At 46.3% G+C, this 23,048-nt stretch overlaps 2 protein-coding genes across 2 annotated transcripts; both read right to left on the bottom strand.

Moving 5' to 3' along the window:
- Positions 1-4,051: 4,051 nt before the first annotated feature.
- Positions 4,052-7,345, bottom strand: en2a (engrailed homeobox 2a). The gene is made up of 2 exons (XM_028969722.1): positions 6,496-7,345; positions 4,052-5,416 (listed from the first exon to the last, which is right to left on the bottom strand). The coding sequence occupies exons 1-2, from the start codon at positions 6,956-6,958 to the stop codon at positions 5,100-5,102; spliced, it is 780 nt and encodes a 259-aa protein (XP_028825555.1). The 5' UTR covers positions 6,959-7,345; the 3' UTR covers positions 4,052-5,099.
- An 8,913-nt stretch (positions 7,346-16,258) lies between these two features.
- insig1 (insulin induced gene 1) lies at positions 16,259-22,065 on the bottom strand. Its single transcript, XM_028967763.1, has 5 exons — positions 21,386-22,065; positions 20,215-20,339; positions 19,935-20,101; positions 18,943-19,042; positions 16,259-17,889 (listed from the first exon to the last, which is right to left on the bottom strand). The coding sequence occupies exons 1-5, from the start codon at positions 21,717-21,719 to the stop codon at positions 17,860-17,862; spliced, it is 756 nt and encodes a 251-aa protein (XP_028823596.1). The 5' UTR covers positions 21,720-22,065; the 3' UTR covers positions 16,259-17,859.
- Between the last annotated feature and the right edge of the window lie 983 nt (positions 22,066-23,048).

The following is a 23,048-nucleotide window of genomic DNA, read 5'->3' as shown; positions in this document are numbered from 1 at the left end:
TTGTTATATTTTATGGAGTGTTTTCTACCACTCCATAAATATTAGTTTGTGCTGCATTGTAATAAAATGACGCTGAACAAAACCAAACCATTATGTTCATGTAATATGAATCTTGCAGGATATATTTGTATGCCTAAGAAATTCCTCTTGTCTTGTGTCTCATATGCCAGGTGCTTTGTGAATTAATTTATTCTTTTATTGGCTTGTTAACATGTTGTTATATTAACATTGTGTGTATCTAGTTTGAATATTTACTTGGCATGTTATTGGTGTGCATTTCATCCAAGTATGAAAGTTAAAAAGTGCTTAAAAAGGACCAGGCTGTCTGACATCTCTACATTCATTACAAAAAAAACAACAAAAAAGAAAAAAATCTTTAATGTAAAATTTTAATTTCACCCTGGCTTACAGTTTCCGCTGTGACCACCTGTTTCTCCCTACAGCTTGTCACATGACAGAGCAAATGTGTTTCTATAGTGGGGATCACTCAAAGACTCATTTGAAATGAAGTGTGTGTGTGTGTATGAGAGAGAGAGGGGACCGACTGACTTCCCCACAATGCATCCGTTTCCTTTTGTCCTACTGTTGACTTCTGAGAAGCCGAGTGCCTGAGCCCCATACATGAGAGATCAAGAGTTACCAAGGTGCCATAAACAGGGGACAAAGTGGACCTCTACACACACACATTCTGTCCATCGGTCTGTCTCTCTCTCTCTCTGTCTCCTCTTGTTCATTTCCTCTGTTTATTAGAATCCTGCTGAGGCATTGGTTGCCGTCGTTGACTCTGGCAGTGGTGTCTTTGCTTTTAATAAAAAAAATTAAAAGGGCAAATCTGTCCTGCAAATCGGTGATCTGCAAGTTATGTTAGAATGTTCTGCCTTTTGTGTGAACGGGTAGAATCAACAAGCGTCAACATCACGCAATAGAAGTGGCGGATTGGGGGTCAGTGCAGTTCTTTTTCCATGTCCAAGATTTGTCCATGTGTATGTAAATGGGAAAGAGTGCATCAGTCTTGTAATGGAGGGACTGACTCTGTCTGGTCGTAAAAAGGTGAGAGTGGATCCGTCCTGTCTGTTTCCACCTCACTCTCTAGTCAGCGAGCTGTGGCATTAACTTGTATTCTAACAAGATTAAAATATATTTGTCCTGGGGATTAGCATAGTTAAGTGTCCTTTTTCGTCCTTTTCTGCCTGGGCTGGTGTGGAGGAGACGGGGCTTTGATCTGGGTTGCGTGGAGAGCACCCTGGTCTGGGCCTGGCCATCCAAGGTCCATGTGTGAAATTGGCCTGATGTCATCCCCATTCTCCTCTGCTTGCATCCCGCCCTTCTCTTATGATGTTTCCGCACCTCTGAGGCAGATTCCTCTTCGGCCGCAGGAAATGTTTAGAGAACTCAAGGTAAAAGACTCAGTGGGGGTGTTGAGGGGATGGGGAGCGGGGTGAAAGAGGAGTGCATTATGGGTCTTTTGTGTGGAAGGCAGACAAGTGGACATCAATACTTTTCTGATACCACCTACCCCCCCCCCCCCCCCCCCCCCCCCCCCCCCCCCCCCCCCCCCCCCTCAAATTATTGTTCTGAAAGCCGCCCGTCCTTTTCCATTATTCTCAGAATAACCGAATTTGGGTGTAATATTCATGCTATTCATGTCATTTCTTTGTATCTGTTCACACTGGATGTGGTTTTTATTTTGTGTACGTGGTGTTATTTATTTGTTGTTTGCCTCTCACTGTAGTCTATGCAGCTGTACAGACGTTTGATTTTCTTTTGGTTAAAGAGTTAAAAGCCGAATGCTCCAATGTGTATTGTAGAAACTTTGAATGTGTTTTCTCTGTTTCGTTTTGCCAAAAGGTGTTTAAACGTAACCAAAATGCCCACACGTCTGGGCTACAGGAGCGCAGAGTGGCAGGTGTGTGGAGGGCGTGTTGGGGGTGGGGGTAGGAAATGAGCCACCTGCAGCCATGACAGGAGGCTTTGACCTTCATTACTGTGTTGGGGTGTCTGCCCCCCTCCCTGATGCTGTTTTCTTCCCCCCTCTCCTTCATTCTTCCTCTGTCCAACCAGAGACTTTCCAGAGGCAGTGTGGAGCGCTTTTTAGGGGAAATCCTCCCTCCCTTCTCGCCCCCCCCCCCCCCCCCCCCCCCCCCCCCCCCCCCCCCCAAACTTCTGTCTCCCTTAAACCCTTATTTTTTTTCCTCCCTCTGTCTTTTTCGTTCACCCTCCCTCGCTCCCTTTCTCTGTGGCTGTGTATGTGTGTGTGTGTCTGTGTGTGCGTGTAAGCTCAACCAGTCAGAAACTGTTTGGTGTCACTTCCTCATACAAGGGCCCTTAGAATGGAAATGCAGATGAGGCTGATAAGAATTGGTCTTGCAGGCGTCAGTGCATGTGGAATGTTTTTATACAAAAACGTTCTACCCGTTGTTCCAGGCAAGACCCCTCACTCTGACCCTGTCTTTTCCAACTGCAGATTATGGGACCTGGGATTACGATTTGTCCAGCCTGAGAGAAAACATTTTGTACTAACTCAATCCATCTGTTGTCTGTACTGCTAAGCATTAGTTAATGATTGATTATGCACTGTATGGCTGATTATTCAATTATTGATTTGTTTTGTTGTTCGGTGGCTATAGTCTATTACGAGCTGATGGTTAAAAGGCTGAATCAGTGTTTTTAGCTGATAGTTGCCACCCCTCTGTTTGCTTTCATTCTTTATCTTGGTGTAATTAACACATAATTTATGGTTTTAGATAATGACAGACAAATCTATAACATTTATCTATCTATCTGTCTGTCTGTCTATCTATCTATATCCATCTACTAGTTCTGCAGATTAGTCAGGACCTGTTTTTCATAAGTTCTCTTTTCAAAGTAAGTAAATTTACTTTTCAAACGTATCTTTTCTACTTCTTGTTGGGTAGACCTGGAAGTGGAACCTCTAGACCAGCCCAAAGAAAGATTACTAAGAATCCCTGAGTACCCCCCGAACTGTTCAGATTTCCCATCACAGATCAGCACAGATACTCTCCAAAGCAGCTCATCACCGGGCAGCCCACCACAACCCATGAGTCATCTCAGACCTGGTTGAGGCTCGTGTTGCCAAAACGGTGACGTCACATCCGCAGAGCTCCTCCCTCATTTGGTGACTGGAAGCACATTCTGTTCAATCGCTGCTTCAGCCGAATACATTACATTCCCTCCAAGCAGCAGCTAGTCGGCCCGGCATTAGTCAAGAGATGGAACGGAGGCTGAGGTTTAGTATATTTCAGGTTTATTTACTTTTTTCTTCAGGTTTCTGGAGGCAGTTAATTACACAATTAAATACATACATGATACAAATTATGTACATATATACCAAGTAATACTTCCAACTCAAAATAAAAATAGCATTGTATTGTACAACTCAAATTGTAAGTGTGTTTTAAACATATTCTCTTATAGATATATTTTCGCTGACGAATAAAATTCACTAAACTCATTAGATCTTATCAGCAGTTCAAATGAAGGCCATGTTCGTGATTAGACATATTTGCTTTTTCAATACTCCTTTTCTGATTCGGCACAGTTCTGTGTCATAGAAGTTCGTGTTTGAACTAGTAAGGCAAAGTGTGTTTGGTTTGGATTTTAATTCACACACACTTTTCCCCCCCAAAATACAGCAAAACGATTAAGACAGTAAAAAGCCCACCTTTTGGTATGAATACAGTCTGCAACTTAAAACTCGCTCATTCATTTTTTTTTTGTTTTTAGACAAAGTCGATTAACATTTAAATCTGCCCTAGTAAGACAAATTGCAGCTTTCATGCAAAGGCCCCCAAACTGTTTCATTTACATAAAGAAGTTATTGCAAGATAAATAAGCAATGTAAACAATTATGAAATCTATTCTCATAAAAGCGAAACCGGTCTCTTGGCCCCCCGCCCCGCCCTTCCCGATAGAATCTATATAAATACAGAACAATATGAACAATAAAACAGCATTTCAACATGTAAAGAGCTGGTATTTTTATATATAGAGATATTTTTTCTTAAAACTGTATTTGCGTGTATATGCGACTTATTTCCGTGTTTCATTTGATTTAGATATTCATTCATTCGTTCGTTCGTTCGTTCGTAGGCATGTACATGGTGGTTTGAAGACGCGTTCTACTGCTCGGACACTAGGACCACGAGATGGCCACGCTCCTTTAAAACCTAGTCGGTGTGCTACACGTACACAGGCAGCTTCATAGTGTTCCTTTTAAAGACATCTTGCTACAAAAAAGACGATTTCATATTGCTCTCTCATAAAAACTATAATATATATAACAGGAGGCCACGATATAGCATGTTTTATGACATGTTCGAACGATTGGGCTCTCAGCACTTCCGACTCGGGGTTAAATGTTAAGAGTTGTAACCGTGCTAAAGAAACATTAGCATATAGGATACTTCGTAGCTTGCAGCCTAAGTTGTTACCTCTCTAAATTACTTTATTTTTTTTTATTGTATATACGGTTTTAATAAACTTTCCAAAGTAGGCCGGGCTAAAAAAAAACAAGAGTATCTAAAATATAGGCTATATGTAATTTTATATCTATATCTATATATATATATATATTCTGATTTGGAGCACAGACGTTAAGTAGAACGTCCGCTAAAGGCTCTTGCTATGCCCATTAAATAAAAAAAAAAACGTAAATCCAATGAAACCAACGAAAGTTGAAATAAAATACCTTCTCAGCAATTTATTAATATTCACAGTTGCCTGGATGCAGCAGAAAAAGATTCTTTGGACTTAAGCAAGATATTTTTTCCCACCACGTTACTGACACGGCTGAGTAAGCCTTGCGTAGCCTACTACTAGTTAGTTAGTCGGACGTACTTAGTGGTAACGCAACGTGTGTAGACTGTATTTAGTTTGATTGATAGCCCATTCTTTCCAACAGAAACTGTCCCGTTACGATGTACAACCTCCTGCACAGTCACTTCATAAACCAGGTTTATATGTATGTTATAGCAGATACTAATAGTCAACTCGGATTTATGCTGGTATATTTTATACACTGGCCCTTTATAAAATTATTGCATCGTAAATATAGCCATGTTTCGACCTCTGACGGCCCTTCAGTCGCTGTCGGACTTGTCGTCCTTGGTCGTGGTGGCGTGATTGTAGAGTCCCTGTGCCATCAGGTGCAAGGCCAGCGAGTTCTTGGTGCCGCTGGCCTTCTTGATCTTGGCCCGCTTGTTCTGGAACCAGATCTTGATCTGGGACTCGTTCAGGCCGAGCTCCTGCGCCAGGCTCTGCCGCCGCTGCTCGGTCAGGTAGCGGTTGGTCTGGAACTCGGCCTTGAGTCTCTGGAGCTGCTCGGCGGTGAAGGCGGTGCGCGGCCGCTTGTCCTCTTTGCTGGGGGTTTTCTTCTTTGGTTTACGAGTTCTGGGACCTGCAACGAGGGACGGAATGGATCCGTTAGGGTTTTTTTTTTTTTTTTTTTTTTTTTGGCGTAACGTGCGCGCGCTTGGAGAGGTCAGGTGACTTGTTTGCGTAATTCTTTAGCCGTGAGTCCTCCTGTCAAGGTTATGATTTCTAACGGGGTGGGTGGGGTGATGCAGGAGAATACCGATTGGGCAGAGGCGGCAGGGTCCGGTTTTTGGGTGATGAGATCGCTGCGCGCTCCCAAACGGCGATGTCGCGTCCACCGGAGTACCCACGATCCGTACCGAGCATCTGCGCGACACGCCCTTCCCATCAGCCACAATGGACCCCAGCAGCCCCCAAACCCCATCCGTTCGAGCGAACCCTGATATTTTATTTTATTTTTTTTACGATGAGCACCAAGCTCAGGTCGCCAACGCCCCCCCCGCCCCCCCTTCATTTGCGAAGCAACGCACGTCACGTAATTCATAAGAAAAACGCCGAAAGAGACCAGCTCAGCATTTTCTATTTCGTGATTCCACGTTGGGTACCAGTGATCAGGATCTGGCTTTAGGCGTAATAGCAGCAACAAAAGACACAGCGCACACTTGGATCGTAGTTATCAACAGTTGTACGACAACGGTAGAAAGATAAAAAAAATAATAATAAATCATAAAACATGTACAGAAGACAAATCTACGACTGGGGCGAATGGGTTGTATTTTTTTTTTTACTATGCTGGTCTGTATTAATCCAATGGCGTGTTGAGAAATATCTCAAAAACAGCCTAAAGCAAGAGGCCAATTCTTTTGTCAAAAATATGCAAATTCTTCATCAACAAAGACGGTTTGGTTCGGGGGAGGCCTGCTGTGCGCTATGCGATGGGAAACGAATATTCCTGCATTTTGTAGGTACACAGTGGACATGCGGGGGTCTCGTCTCTAATTTTCAAATCCGAATGGAACGGAGAACGAACGAACATCCCCAGAAGGAACCGTTGTCCCCCCCCGATTGCTCTGGAACGTATTTCGTGGCTTTGTTAATGACCTACGTCACTTTGGTCGGGAACGGCGCTACGGAGAGAACCGGCAAATGTCGGGGTCTTACCTGACGAGGGCCTGTCCGAGTAGCGCGTACAGTAGACCCAGGCCGGCCACAGCATGGCCCGGTTGGCGGGGGCGCCGGACGCGGCGTGGCCGCTATCCGAGTCGGAGCTCAGGCACGGGTCCCCGGTGTCCTCGCGGGACCTGAGCGGCTCCTCGGCGGCGATCTCGGTCTTCTTGCTCCCGCCGCTCGGGCAGCGGGCTGCGGAGGTCCCCTCCGCCGGCACGGCGTCCCCCGCCTGCTCCCTGCCGCCGGGCGTCGGGCTGCGGGCGTCGCGGGTCGCGGCTCCGTCGCCGCCGCCGCCTCCTCCCTCCTTCTTGCGCCCGAAGTCCGGCCGCAGGATGTTGTCGATGAAGAAGTTGGTGACGCGGTGGGGAAGTTGCGGGTTCCCCGGCGCCTGCAGGAGCGGCAGGTCCGCCGAGCCCCGACGCTCCGCGTCTCTGTGGCTCTGCTCGTTCTCTTCCATGGTGGTGCACTTTCCACGCACTTTCCCTTAACCCCTTTATCGCTCGCCCGCACCCCGGCGCTTACAATCCTCTTCGCGGGCGCAAAGTCCGTCCACTTTGCTGAGCAGCGGCGTTTAATTTTTGCACAAGTGGGGGGGGGGAGAATTACAAAATAATAATAATTTTAAAAAAATCACAATCTAATAAAAAAAAAAAAATCAGTTTTCATTCGGGACCCTTGTTATATCGTGTTCACCAAGGAAAATCATAGTTTTTTTTTTTTTTGTTGGGAGGGGGGCTCTTTTGTTCCCCTCCTCGCCGCGCTTCAGCGTGAGTAGCGAGTGAGCAGCAGCGCGCTTGCCGTGCGGAGTCCGCCGCCGGGACTCCAGGGCAGCTACAAAGGCGCTCCTAACTGCTCCCGAAATACTTTCACTCGCGGATTTTCGTTCTTATTTTTAATACGAGCCCCCCGAGTGACGTCGCGCTCCGTATCCCGGACACGTGCCTTCGGCCAATCAGACGGGAGCGGCGTGGCCACGTGACGCCGCCTTGCTAGTAACGGGGAGCGCGCGTCGGTCTTTAAAGGAACATCGCGAAACGTAGCTTGCGTTGGATATCGTTTTTTTTTTTTTTCCTCTCCACTTTACGGTACCGAAAACATTTTTAGGTTTAACATTTTTTCCCCGTATTTATGTACATTACGCCGGAACTAAATAAAACGTGCAGCCACACACCCGGTCTCGTTATTTATGAGTATTTATTAAAAGCGGCGCAGGGTTTTTTTTATGTTGGATTGTACGACTTCACGAGGTGGCCAATGCGCGTTGGCGAACGCCAATATATATATATATATATCAGGATAGGTGGGAGGGTGGGTGGACGGGTGGGTGGGTGGGGGCGGTGGCATTGGCGTCGGAATATCACGATTCCGACGAAACTTGTCGTACGCAGAACGAACGAATAGAACGAATATTCGACTTCACGCAGCAAACTCCGTCGTTTCCGCCCTCGGCCACGCTGCGACTGTGGGAACCCCGCGAGATATATTTTTTTCACGACAGTGCCGAGCACCTGCTCGCTAAACTCAGCTATTGTCACAAATTTGGGGGGGACACACACACGCACACACACCTTCTCCCCAAGTCTTTAGACAGAAAGTAGTGTCAAGTGTAGAATGGACTGCTTGCATCGGTGGTCTTGAATGTGATAGATCGGTGGGTGGGGTGGGGTGGGGTGCGTGGTGGTGTGTGTGTGAAGGGGTGGGGGGGGCGTTATAAGGGACCGTCGCCTCTTTGAAGAAATCGACGATGCAAACAAACTGTTGTGCCCGCGGCGCGCACGACGTCGCGCCAAAGACCAAACTTTTTAGCAAGTTGCGCGGACGGTTCCGCGGCGCCGTGGCGGGCGTGGCGCGTGGGCTGTTGGGACGGAGTGGCGACGGTCCACGCGGGTTAGGGGTAGGTTTGCGTTCAGGACCGTGGCGGAAAGCGTCGAGCTGCCACTGTGCGCGTTGGTGGTTTTATAAAGCAGGTTTCTTTATAATACTATAAAACGCTTTTTTTTGCGTGTGTCTCGGCGGGAGATTTTACTTCCCCCCCCCCCCTCCTGCCGCGTTGCGGTGAGTTTTTACGGGGCCGTGTCCTCACGTGGCCTCCGAAGCGCACCGGAGAGGCGGCCGGAGCGGCCCGCCAAGCTTTTCCAATTAACAGGCGGTTCTAGCGCACAATTAACGCCCGGCAAACCTCGTCATTCGCCGTTACTTAAAACCGGACCTGGACCCCGTCCTACTGAACGCCCCCCCCCCGCCCCGAATAGACGGATCGTTTTTATTTTTTACGCGTTGCGTCGGGGTGAAGGTTGGACGGGAAGGCCTCTCTCCCGCCGCATAGCCGGATTAATCTCCGGCGCAAAAAAAAAAACGAGCCGGAAGACAATAGGGCGCGAGCTGGGCCCTGCCCCGTCACCCCACTCCCACTCCGCCTCTCCCATTCACACTCGCCCCGTGTCGGGGCAGGGGGCTCTAATGAACTGTAATGTACATTTATAATAATGGCCAGGCTGTGGGATGTGGCCGCGTATACGCGCGTTATTATAAACCACGATGGCCGGTACGGTCTATACCTGTTCCGGGACCCCGGGCCCGTGCCTGCCCACGGCCGCGGCAGAGCAGAATCCGCGGTGTTGGGTGGTTGAGCGCCGCACACGCGACTCTGATGCGATGGCAGTGCGTGGGTTACGCGGCCGACGTCTGTCTGGCTGTGGCTGGCCACGCGGCTCGGACCGGCGTTTTCTCCGTCGGATGGAGCATCCTAGCCAGACGGTCAGACCAGAAGCCGTCTGGTTTCTGTAGATTTTATGTAAGCTACACACGTTTAGACTCATTTGGACCATAACAGGTCACTGTGCGTGTCGAAAGCGACCCGAACCCACGACCCGAACCTACGTAAAGTGTATTCACGTATTAAACTGCGTTTGGCGGTTTATTCGCTGATGGCCGAATGCGTATTTGTATTAAAATCTTTTTTTTTTTTTTTTTGTGAACCCAGCTGTCTCCTGGAACGACAATGCTGTTCGGCGCCTGCGAAATAACGGGCAGAAGCGGGCGCGTCGACGTCGTTACGCAATCTGCGTGGAACGCGTGTGTACGTGTTTTCGGATATGACATCACCGTGTCGTTGTGTGTGCGTGTGACCGTGTGCGTGTGCCAGTCAACAGAAAGGCCTCGCTGCAAAAAATAAAAAATCAGTTTACGTCTCAGCGAAGGAATGGCGCGCAATGGTTGCGCGTCTTTTACGCTCGCAGGTCGTAGTCCTGGCGACGGAAACTCTGCACCTTCGCTCAGGTCTTCCTCGACCAAAACCGAACCAAGACCATGGCGTCTATGCCCCAAACCTCGGGACCGAGAACTCCCAACACGCAATTACACGCAATTGTTTCAAAATGGCCACGAACTTCCATGGACACGTTCCGCTTGAAGCCCCACTCCGCGCTAGCGTGGCGTCTGGGCCCGCTTTTATGAAACGAGTCCGGCAGCCCACGGTATCCTGCAGGACTCTGTTCATTGCGCGCACGTCGGTGGAATAATGGCCCAAACCCAGCAAGGCGCAGTAACGTTTATTTTTTCCTCTCTTTTTGCGCAAAAACAAATAAAAAAGACGGCCAGACTTCTGCCTACGTGGGGAAATTACGAAGTGCGCAATTAACAGTCTCCGCTTGGCCGTGCAGAATTAATATTTAGCATTTACATATTCGTACCTTTAGGGGAAGTGGAAATATTGATTAACCTTAAGGCAACGAAAGCATTAATACCCCCCTCCCTCCTCCGCACCTGTCATTGGCTCGCCAACAACAAAAAAAAGTGGGCATCCAGACAAAGGCGCGTTCTCGTCGGTGGCGGGGCTGCGCGCGCACCCTGGCGCGACGGTTCGAAAACGCGTCGTCCCAACAACCATAATGATAACAATAATATTATTGTTATTATTATTTATTATTTTATTTATGTACGAGAGCTGGATACAACACGGCCCACGTTCGGCACATAACGGGTCCAGAGCGGACCCCACCCACCGGCCCACGGCGACACCTCGACACGCACCACGTCCACTCTCAGCCCGTCCCGAGCGCAGAAAGTCGGCCGTTTGAAGTGGGCCGATTTCCTCAACAATGCGCCCCAACCGTCGGGGTCCCCCGTCTTAGCAGAGTGGGCACTTTGTAGCTGTCGCGGGGAGATGCTCGGCGGCCTTTTAATTCCTGCCGGAGATAAACCTCCTTTCAGGCGGCCGCAATTAACGCCCTTTGGAGGGGATCACGCTAATTGAATGCTGCCCCCCCCCCCTCCTTTTCCAGGGAAAACGGCTTCATTGGCGGCGAGAGCTTTTGCCGTTTATCTGTCTTAAAGTTTCCAACAATGGCGTGAAGAATAGGGCAGGTCCAAACAAACAGATAGATGGTCCCTTTATTTCCACCCAGTTTCTTCTGAATGAAGGGCGACTGGATTTCAGGCCATTTTGCTGTTCTTTGTCTTTAAATGGAGTCGGGAGTGAAAATACCAACATTGTGAAACTTATTCGGGATTTGCTAAAGTCACCACATAAGCCGCGATAGGTTTAGCAGAATTATAATAAGTCTAATTATGCACAGTCTCTAACGGTTGCGTGCTCTGCTGTAGCAGATTATTATGAATATGAAGAATCTGGAGGATTGTTAGAAATAAAGAGTAACTCTGGGGAGGGGAGACGCCACAGGTGCTTGCAGGGTTCCAGCGCCACGGAATTCACGAGTGTCGCTTCTCGAGGCCCCGCCACGAAGTCGCACCATGCAGGCGCGTTTTTGGTACCGACGCCGTTAAGACTCGTTTTTATCCCCATAATTAAAAGAGTCGTCCATGCATGATCCACTATTGGGTATGTGCGAAATGTTCAACAACAACAACAAAAAGTCGTTTAATTTATTATAAAGTATTATTATTGAACGTTTATTCCATTGATAATAGAATTAATAATGTAGAACTTCCACTGAAGGTGAAGTAAGTCGAGCTCCTAAAACTGTTGGCATTTGTAATTTATACTACTTTAATATTTTTTACACACACACACACACACACACACACACACACACATATATATATACACGGTTGATTATAATCTCTTTTATTCATGTTAATGAAACATCGCTGCATAAAAAAGTTACTTTTGTGAACTATTCTTGCTATTTATTGAACTATTTATGAACTTCGTCATAAGTGCGAAGTATCAAATTGATTAAAGTGCGACCACTACAAACGATCTTTCCCCTAAAGAGTTTCCCCGAGAAACCCTATCTAAACACCACCACTATCGAATATAATGTCACGTGGCGGTTCAGACGGGACGCCACGTGGTGCCCGGTACCCACCGGCGAAGGTCCCCTGGTCACAAGTACAGAACCGACGAGAATACATCGATCCGGCGAGGGAGAGGTTACCGGGTCGCCCGGGCTGGGATGCCAGGGATCGCTGGCGAGGTGGGCGACAAGTGCAGGACGCGGGACAGGTGCAGGGGAGGCACTTGTCCTTTACTCTTTTTTTTTTTTTCTTTCATTGCGCTCAGGTGTGGTCTTTTACAATAAAAAAGAAAAATAATTAATACATACTGAGCTAAACAAACAAACAAACAAAAAAAAAACCCCGAATGTACTGATATTAAAAAAGAAAGTCATAAAACGAATTGCTGCGGATTTTCAGACATGTGCCAGCGTCGACGTGTGTGGCGGCAGCGCGTAAATATAGACGGTGTACCCTCTCACCTTTAACCCCTCCGTCTCACAGCTGCGTGGGGGTCACGCCACCACTTCACTTCCGCGTGGGAGGCATTTATTCCTTTCCCGTGGAATGAAAATGGCCTCCGTCTTTGTGCGTCTGTGCTGGAGCAGGAGGAACGTCCCTCGGACGCCCGAGTGTTGCACTTGAAGCAGATCGGCCGGTCCGAGTTTTATTTGTCCGTGTGCGTTTTTATAAAGTGCTGCCACATCATTGTTATTGTAAAATTTCTGTTATTATCATTGTAATCGTTATTAATAGACCATCGGATTTGATATTTGCTTCTATATGTTACAATACTGTAATTATTTACAGTGAATTTTACATGTTATCTTCAGAAACTAAATACATATATATATATATATATATAGTCTTATCAATATATCTATAATCGTAAACGGTTGTTCCTGGCTGTGGTTGGTTGTGGTCGTTCTCAACAAGGCAACAGTCGAAATAACTTTAGATTCCAAAGAGAAAACAGTTCCCCTCCCTGCAAACCGCACAAAGGATCAGCAGATTTGTGCGGTTACTGCTGAGCGTCCGACGAAGGATGTAATTGTGACTGAATGTACGGTTTAGCATCTGCAAAAGTGTTTCAACTTTTTTTTTTTTTTTTTTTTTTTCAACGTTTTCACGCTAAGCCACAGGTTGCGCTCCCGTGTTGTTCATGCCCGGTCATGGGTACTCAAACCTGAATTCCACAGTCGCACCTTCCCATCCAAAAACCGTTTCGAGATTCCTGCATTCGGATTCCGTGCGTTCAAATGCAGCGCCGTGTTACAACTTGATTAGGTTGTAATGTCTGGCGGGCTGAGTGGCAGACAGCTAATCCCACACCGTAATGTGATGTGTGTTTCATTTGCACTGTAAAGGATTTGCGGGGATGAGACGCATCATGTGCCATCACCTGAGATTTGGCCTCTCGACATGCAGTCCTGCCGCTTATCACTCACTAAAAATGCATGTGTGTGTGTGTGTGTGTGTGTGTGTGTGTGTTTTACTCCTTTCAAATGTAACTTTAATCCCGAATTTGGTGTGTAGAAAATGAGAGCAATAAAAACCCGAAAAAAACACACAGCAGTGTCTCTATTTTGTCCACGGTGCTTCACGGTGATACTGCTACTCCCCACCTCCCACCTCTAATCCACGCCATGTTAAACATTTAGACGACCTGGCTGGTTAATTATGCACATATGCATAAAAGATTGCAATAAAAAGATAGATTTTTATCGCATTAAATCCAAGTGTGAAGTGGCCGAAGCTCCAGTTCTAAATGATTTTCCTTTAAAGTGTTGAGTTTGGAGTCTCTAGCATCACCTATAGCAGGAGCCAAGTTTCAGAAGAGAGGTGCCACCGCCGGCTCGATGGCCTGAGGTGCGGGGGCTTGATTATAAACAGGGTGCCATCGCTTATTAAGCCGGCGGCCGGGGCGAAGATGGTTTTCCCGGCACAGAATAACTGCACGATTCGTGGGAGTCCGTTAGGAAAACACTATTATTATAACTCTGCGGCCGTATCCGCATACGACGGGTCGCTGGCGTTTTTTTTTTTTTTTCTTTTATCTTTACTCTTAAATTGTCTGCTATTCTGAGGGGAAGGAATGTAAAGGGTGGTATTTTAAAACGTCTGGTGTCAAATACGGGTACCGCGCAGCGGCGTATTTTGGCCCTGGCTTGCCCTGTCCCTTCATCACCCATGCACCTTCACACAGACGATGACCCTCCCTCCCTCCCTCCCTCCCTCTCGGCCTGTCCTCTTTTGTAATGGCAGTTATATAGACAGTGAAATGTCAGGCATGGGTCCAATAAGTCAGGGTAATTGCTATTCTGCCTCTTCACTCATTCGCCTGAATCATATTCCATTAGAGAAGCCATGGGTGGCCCGCAACAAGGGCCAAAGAGCAATTTAAATGCTCAACGCTTGTTAACCGGTAGATCTATTTGGGTTTAATTTACATAAAAAAAATAACATGGAGGAAAAACAGCTCGCGGAGCACTGTGGCATTCCATTATTTTTTCGACTGTTTAGTTGCATTTAATTCCCCACCCTGCAACTAAACACGAGCAGACAACCCCCCCGTAAGTGTCCTCCACCCTGACAGACGGTCATCCGGGGCACTTCTAACTTCTGGCAGAGTTGCATCACCTCCAAAATATGAACCGAGGGCGACACAGCAGCCCTGATGGTCTCACCACGCCCACGCCGGCTTTTTAATGGCCCCACATTCCCCCTTGGCTCGATCACAGATTTAGCTTGTGTTTAGAGGAGGCCCTTCCATCTGCGAGGAAAAGAGCCCTTCTGGAAATCGTGTTCTGTTCCTTGTTTAAGGACTGTTTCCCCAGGTCCATCAGGCAGGCAGGGGTCCTTGAATGACCTGTCAAATGTGTCTGGATGGTCCAAAAGGAGGGAGGCTGCCACCTAGTGGTTGATGCTTTTTTCATATTGGGTTTACACATTATATCAAAGTATAAACGTTACGTTAAAATGTTTTTTTTTTTTTATTTTTTTTTTTAGCACTTCTCACCCAGACACACACACAACCATTCAAAAGGCCATGAAGGTCACTACAGAAGCGCTGAATGTTTTCCGTGTTCTTGTGAAAGGTCCATTGTAAGCTGCTGCTGCACTGTGCCATGTGTTTTTGGACACTGGACCAGTGCAGCAGTTTTTGGAAACTGGCTTTGTTTCCATAGAGACACCCACGGTGGGCTTGCATCGCCCCTGTGGCAGACGCTACCCCTGCTGAGTCAGTACATTACTCGCACTGACACAGCACACAAATACGCCATGATCCCGCTTTTTAAGAATATTTTTCTTATCAGAATTACATTTATGTAATTTATCAGATGCCCTTATCCAGAGCGACTTACAATCAGTAGTTACAGGGACATTCCCCCCCTGGAGACACTCAGGGTTAAGTGTCTTGCTCAGGGACACAATGGTAGTACATGGGATTCGAACCCGGGTCTATGTTCATAGGCTACCCACTAGGCTACTAACACCCTTATTAGACCTCATATTTCCAAATTTCTGTTTTCACTGATAGAAAAATGGGGCTGTCAAGGGAGATCCGTTCATGTTTTTAGTCAGAGCCTGTGAAATGGCTTATGGATGTCTAGGCATTGCTGCAGTTTCTCTATTACAGCTACATATTGGTTGGTCAGTGCTGACCATCGGCCTTGTTTGTCTTTTTTAAATAGTACTGTGCTACAGATGTGCAAAAAAAAGTGTTAATAAAAAATCCACCAAATGACCCACAACAATGGGATTATAATGCATTTATTTCAGTCGTTGCTGTGCGATTTTGGTTGTCATTTCTGTAACTGAGTACCTGATCCACATGTTTTGTGCATATGGGTTCTCTGTGCCAGCTTTGGAGTGGTGGGCGGGATAAGGGTGTGTCAGCACCAACACTTTTCCCAAGTGTATTTTTTAGGCTGCTGGTGCAGTGCCAAAAGCTCAGAAGTCTTGTGTTTTTGGGGGGTAGGTGGAACACATAATGGCCTACTCAGAGCCATTCTTCTGTTTCATCTGGAAGAGTGGCATCCAATTCGACCTTTCTTAGAATTATTCCAGTTGTAATACCACGCGAAAAACACACCACAACCTGACCGCTCAGCGTGAGGCATCAAGTGACTTTGTATTCATGTGTCACCATTTTTTGTTCTTATGCAACAACGCGAGGGTAAACACAAATCTATGAACGCCTCCCCTTCAGAAATTCCGTACGACACTGGGATTTTGCTGTGGCTACAAAAAAGGGGGGATAGTAAGAATCTCATCGGTATGTCAACTGATCTCAACGCTGCAGTTTGTTGCAAGCACCAGACACCGCTGTCTTAATGTTCATTGGTTCACTTTCTTTGCGTATGGATTATGCCATTATAATCATCTCCTCATGCATGTCCCTAATTTTTCTAGCTTTTAAGTATTTTTATCAGTTGATCACAACCATCATTATGCATGAAATGCTGAAAACATCTCTTGGTTTGTATCCATTGCTTCCAACAAATAATGACAATAGTTAAATCTCATGTTTTATTTTTTTCCTTCTTATCACGTAAAATTCAAAAGTAGAAATACACAAACTGAAATGTACATGACACACACACTCTACATGTAAAACATCACCGCATGATGATAATAATAAAGCTTTCATTCTGGCCGTCGTTTTACAACCCCTATCTAAAGTGTAGTAACACAAACGTCAATGCCATGTGTTTTTTTTTTTTTTTTTACACTTTAACCTGTCCTCTCACAGCACAGCAGTCATTTTCTCCCGTATTTGCCCTTTATGTATAAAACTTAAGTGAGAAAGAAAACTGTGACAATTTTTTTTTTCTCCTGACAGAAGTCATTGGTTTGCAAAGTGAGCGCATGTTTTGTGTGTTACTTCGTCTTACACAGTACTTTTAAATCAAAAGACACAAAACACCCCTGTATTGCCCCCCCCACACTGCATGATTCTGAAAAAGATCATTTTGTATTTTTCACTGAAATAATAAATATGAAAGAATACCAGGTTCATACATGTATATTGGATTGCACATAATTTGCTTAGAGCCCCAAAATGCTACTAAACTAGGCCTAGCGTTAACATAAATTTGATTAGATAACATTCTATTTGTGAGCAATAAATGAGTTATGTACAAAAAAAAAAAAAAAAAAAACTACTTTATGAAACAGTGACCAAAGCACTTTTTAAAAATATAATACAAAGGCAATCACAGATTGCAAATCACTGAGGCTGCTGGACAAAACCGCAAATTTCCACATTTCACAGGTCACCCATCTGTGCTGTTCATCGTCCGTATTTCTTCATTCTTCAACTTATTTCATTAATGCTGACACCCACAACTGGAGCAGCTTTATGTATGCAAAATGATGGTTAATCTTATTTTAGTAGGATGTAGCAGCAGCAGAATGAATACCTACATCAGGTTAAAAACACAGCCATTTCGGTGGATTGGCAAAACAAACTTCAGTGTCACTCCTGTTCAGAAATACTTTGGGCACCAAACTCAAATGCTCAAGAGAGAGAGGAGAGGGGGGGGGAAAGAAGGAGAGGAGAAAAAAAAAAAAAAGAGAAAAAAAGCAGATATTTTTGCACAGCCCTGAAATGTTTCCCTTTCATTTAACTTCCTAGCATCCAGCAAAAAAAGGAATATATATATGTATATACACACACACAAACTGTTAAGAAACACCCCCTTTCCCTCATCCGTTCATTCACGACCTGCTTTGACTAGACTACGTCACCTCAGTACACAGCAGAACCTGAAAGCACACCCCTTCTTGTCACCTCACAGTACGCCGCTCATGGCGGTCGCTACACGTCATGGTGGAGCGATGTCGGGTTTCAGTGGTTGTAATGGCAGTTTTGGGTTGGGTCTCTTTTTCTTTTGGCCACAGGGAGGTGCAGTTCATGGCACTGTGGTTCGACTCTTCTGCCTTCTTTTATTATTTTTTTTGTTGATATAAAATTTTCAAGAGGAGCAAGAAAATAAGAGCAGGGCCGAAATGTTCCCCTCCCTCCGAGAAGTCCAAATCTGAGTGGTCAGCTGACCGGCTCCATGGGTTGCCAATAACCCCACTTCCTTTTCACCATCACCGTTTGCCTCCAGCTTAGTCATTATGGGGCTTCTCAGCACAACCCTGTATGAAAAGAAGACACGACAGCATTATATTTTAAGGCATCGAATGGAGCGACTTCTACATGGGCCTTGTGTCCTATAAAGGCGGAGTTATAAAAAGACGGTCTGAATTTAGTGGGACAGTAAAATATGATATTCATTAGCAACCCAAGGGAGAAACTGTCCTTCTACCCTCCAGTTGTCCTTACATAAGCACGTACAGGTCTAACTTGGGGGCTCTTCGACCCTTGAAGACAAATTAAACTCTCTAAAAATCACAGAAATAAATGGACCTGACCTGCCTGATGCTTGTCAGTAACCAATAAAATGGATGATTATCCAAATCACACAGCAAAAAAAAAAAAAGCGAAAGAACGAAGGCGTGTGCCAGCGATACAAACATCAACTAGAGCGCCACCACCGAGAAAAATTCAGGGGGTAAACAACTTTGTGGCTGGCTCACACACTGGACATTAGCATGTGGGGAAAGAAAAAAAAAACCCTAATCTGCTTTCATGCCTCGAGTTATTCCGGTAGGACAAAGGACGGCGCAGAAAAAAAAAAAAAAGGTCACAAGGGGGTCAAGTCTTAGATTAAGATGCTGTGGGCAGCCGCTGAGCATCCGTGTATTATGTACAAGAGAGATGTTATTTCAGCGCAAAGTTATCCAAGCTAAATCCCAATTGGGGCAAAGGTGTGGTGGTTATCACGCTCACCTCACACACGAAAGGTCACCGGTTCGAAACCGGGAAATTTGGGGCGGCCGTGGCCTGTCGGGTAATCGGACCCCGTAATCAGAAGGTTGCCAGTTCGAATCCCGAGCAAAGCCCCGTCCCCACACACTGCTCAACAAGGGTGATGGTTAAAAGCAGGACACATCTGGTTGTGTCACCGTGTGCTGCAGTGTTTCACAATGACACCCACTTCACTTTCAATTCGTTGACCACTTCAGCTAACTTTAGTTGACCGACACCAGCAGAGGGCCACAATCAGCAAAGATACCACTTGCAAGAGCGTGGACTGCACCATTTGCGCCGGGCCCATGTGACAGAAGTCCTAAAGCAGCCTCACTCACCATAGCCAGCTGACGTCCGATGTTTCCCACCGTGACTCCTCCAGAGAAGAATATACAGGGCAGCCATGAGCGAACATACAGGAAGTCTGGGGATGTGTACCTGAGGGGGATTTACAGTGGATTAGGTAAGATACGTCCACAGCACAATAAAATATCTCACTTTGGATTGTGGGGAACTGTTGAGGGAGCGCGAGACCAAAGAAAGAGACAGTTCACTGGGGGGCAGGAGTCATAAAAAATGCATGCTAAGAATAAAAGGATTACCCCCACTCTCTCTTTTCTCAACTCATTTTCACTTCATTTCTCCCCCTCGCTTTTTGACAGACGGTGAGAGCCCTTTTGAAGGCTGGGCTTTGTTTACTGGCTTAGCGAAGCACCAGGATTTTTACCTCATACCAGGATGTTTTTGAACAGGCCTCCATGTGGCAGGTAGGAGGGCTCGTAATTGGGTGGAGGCTCTCACCGACAGACACGCCTCTGGGAGTCCCAGTAGGGAAAACAGCTGCGTGCATTTTCATGTTTTAACTGCGAGGCTTCCCTTTGATGGCTGCAGGCTATAAGGGACACTTGCAATGGGGGGTTTCACCTTTAACTCCGCCTGATGCTTCATGGGGAGAATGCCAAAGCCAATAATGAACTGTCTAGCTTTGTCTTGTCTGGCCACAGTGAACAAGGTGCTTTTAACAAGCAAACCCACACGGCTGCCCATTTCTCACTAAGCCGATAGTTTAAATGCAGAGGACACATTTCGATATGTGCACCGTGTGCTGTGCTGCAGTGTTTCACAATGACACATCACTTCACTTTCATTTTACAATGAATTTTGAATTGGTTTAAGATGGTATTAATAAATTGATAAAGATTTAGGTAACCTGGTGATCATGGTACAATCATTATCTTGGAAAATTGGCTCTAATTAAAGGTGTGCCCTTCAGAAGTTTATTAAATACTGTGAAATAAATTAGTGATGGCTGACATGACTTGATACTCACTGATATACGCCATTGTAGACCAGCAGCTGTGTGATCAGAGTTGCCAGGAGAGCGGTGGTGAGTCCTAGGCCAAACCCACTCCTGGAGCGGTCAAACGTCCACCACAGTCCCAGTGACAAAGCAGCTAGCGTCAGGGACAACTGCACATTATTGGCAAAGTCCAGTTTCTGAGAATGGAGTTAAAGAAAGGGTGCACACCACAGACGATACAAACATCACAGCGACGCAGCATTATTTACATAAGTGCGCAGCGTATGCCACTGGCATGATGGAAGGATACAGCACTGGCATGGTTGATGCCCACGAAGACAGCGATGCAGCGCATAACACTGGCCCACTCCCTCTTGAACTTGTGTGGCTCCCCGAGATGACTGTCCAAGCAGGGATAAAGCAGCCCAATCACAGCTGTGTTGGACATATATGGTGATTAGATCAAATTAATAAAAACAGTTAATTAATTTGATTGATGCGAGTAAAACGGACTTGTAAAATCAGACTTCCTCAATAGATGAATAATTTTGAAAAACAGGAGGGGCTGGCACATGATATGTATGTATGTGTATATACATATATACACACACACATACAGTACAGGCCAAAGGTTTAGACACACCTTCTCATTCAATGTGTTTTCTTTAGTAGATTCTCACTGAAGGCATAAAAACTATAAATGAACACACATGGAGTTATGTACTTAACAAAAAGTGGAGACCTGGCCTCCAATCGAGATGGTTTGGGGTGAGCTGGACTACAGACTAAAGGCAAAGGGCCCAACAAGTGCTAAACACCTCTGGGAACTCCTTCAAGACTGTTGCAAAACCATTTCAGGTGACGACCTCTTGAAGCTCATTGAGAGAATGCCAAGATTGTGCGAAGCAGTAACCAGAGCAAAGGGTGGATATTTTGAAGAAACTAGAATATAAAACATGTTTTCTGTTATTTCACCCTTTTTTGTTAAGTACATAACTACACATGTGTTCATTCATAGTTTTGATGCCTTCAGTGAGAATCTACCAATGTAAATGGTCATGAAAATAAAGAAAAAACACATTGAATGAGAAGGTGTGTCCAAACTTTTGGCCTGTACTGTGTGTGTGTGTGTGTATATATATATTTATGAGACACGCGACTTCCGTGTTTCTCTTTTTCGGCAAGTGGCATGTTCGAGCCGGCAGCCAATCACGTCGCGCCTACGCGGCTCACCCGTTCCACGGCAGCCAATCAGCGACGGGCATACCCCACATGACCCCCCGCATACACTGCTGTTTCCAGGGCAGCCCCGCGAAAAAAAGAAATCGTCAGCGGGCAAAACAAAACACATCCTTTCATCGGACGTTGAGTGGCATTACGTAACCCGCCGAACGAAAACAAACGACCGTCCATCCCTCGCCGATGGACGCCCCCTCACAGTTCTCGCCTTCTCTCTGCGTTCACGTTAGCACAAAACTCACCAGCTGCGGTCCCGCAGCACGGCGGGATCCACCAGGCGGACGAGAACAGGGTCGCCATCACCTCCTCGGGGAAGAGGGTCACGTTCCTCTGGATCTGCAGCAGGTTGAGCACCAGCGCCAGGAACACCCCGATGGTGAAGAGCACGAGGCCCCGCCGAATCAGGTTGGCGGTCTGGATCCGGTGCAGGGAGCCGCAGGCGTGCCCGGCCACGGAGGTCACGATGGACATCATCTCTTCCGCTTTCGACGCGACCCAGCTGGCGCTCGACAGCTCTTCGGCTTTCATCCGCGTCGGACAGGAGCAGCTCCAGCAGTGTTCCTCTAACCTTGGCATTTGTCCCGTCGAAGAACGAGCGTTTGGGTGAAGTTTCAAGCGACCAGTCCAGCACAAGAAGGGTTGACGAAGACCAGATCAGCTGCTAACCTCGACCTCCAGGCGTCCAGATGCGACCGACAACACCAGCTTGCGCCGCCGGGGCATACGGGGGGGTAACAAGCGCGGCTGGCCGCCCTCATTCCGCGGCGCGCCGCTTCCTCTGCAGAAAAGTAGCGCGGCGGTGTCTGGTGAGGGGCGCCGGCCAATCAGAGCGCGGCGGGCCATATGACGTGAGGGGGGCCACGCCCCTCCCACTCGACCACGCGCGCACGTTTCCCGCTTGGTCGACGCGTCGATGGCGGTCACGTAGCTTCGCAAGACTGGGACAAAGGCGCCACTGCAGCAACGTCACTCACTGGGGGCCTTGTGATGGGGTCTCGCTTTTCTTTTCTCTTTTTTTTTTTTTGTTGTTGCATTTGACAGCACGTTGACGATGACTTGCATTTTATAACTGTGACATAACTTATCACCGTCTGCATATTTTTTAAAAAACACATTACCAATTACCAACAGAACGTTTTCTTGAGCAGCCTTTTTCCTGGATGCAAATAAAAGTATTTTAATACTTCCCTGAAAGCAATGATACACATACTATATTACAACATCAATTAATATGTCAGAAGTTGACATTTGTGTCAAATATTTAATGACTTCTGGTTGAAAAACACTGTTTTGCTTAGAAAGCTCCATGGACATTAGATAACGCGATAAAACCTGCTAACAAATTCATTTTGATTCATTAAGTTGAAATCAAATAGATTTTCATTAAAAAACATGATGTATTATTGACCCGAAAAGAGTAGACGCACAGGAAGAGCAGGGGTTAGTGGTCAGTGACGCCTGAATGTGTTGCCTGACTCGTATCTCAAAGGGTTGCTGACACACAGAGCACACAGTGGGGTCAAAACTGTATATGTATGTCCCTGCATATCTTGAGTTATGTAATGGTACAATTTCAGCATGATAACAACATCAGACATTGCTGTTCCTTGGGGATTTGAGTAGCAATGTTTGCACCCATATTCTAAATTATAACATTGAACTAATCTCAATTATAATGAAACATTGAACTAATCTCAATATTTCTGCTATCTTAAAACACCAGTAATCTTAAATTTATCTTAAATCAGATAATACATTTCGTCTGTACAGTTGGCGTGTAAATACCTGTGTCTGGGTGTGTGACTGGTTAAAAAAAATATTGCTTTATCTCAGTGTGATACTTGATCTGGCCACAGGATCACCTGAGCATCGTGCATGAAAAGGACGGGGGCGGAGCCTTTAATT

Source organism: Denticeps clupeoides, chromosome 2 (assembly GCF_900700375.1).
Source record: "Denticeps clupeoides chromosome 2, fDenClu1.1, whole genome shotgun sequence".
Lineage (NCBI taxonomy): Eukaryota > Metazoa > Chordata > Actinopteri > Clupeiformes > Denticipitidae > Denticeps > Denticeps clupeoides.
This window is presented reverse-complemented; position numbering and strand designations above follow the sequence as displayed.

Excerpts from the sequence above, each read along its gene's own strand:
- insig1 (XM_028967763.1), bottom strand. The coding sequence starts at position 21,719 with ATGCCAAGGTTAGAGGAACACTGCTGGAGCTGCTCCTGTCCGACGCGG. Across the intron at positions 20,340-21,385 it reads GTGCTGCGGGACCGCAGCTG|CTGTGATTGGGCTGCTTTAT; the intron begins GTGAGTTTTGTG and ends TGTCCAACACAG. Across the intron at positions 20,102-20,214 it reads GCATCAACCATGCCAGTGCT|AAACTGGACTTTGCCAATAA; the intron begins GTATCCTTCCAT and ends CTCCATTCTCAG.
- en2a (XM_028969722.1), bottom strand. The coding sequence starts at position 6,958 with ATGGAAGAGAACGAGCAGAGCCACAGAGACGCGGAGCGTCGGGGCTCG. Across the intron at positions 5,417-6,495 it reads CTCGGACAGGCCCTCGTCAG|GTCCCAGAACTCGTAAACCA; the intron begins GTAAGACCCCGA and ends CCCTCGTTGCAG.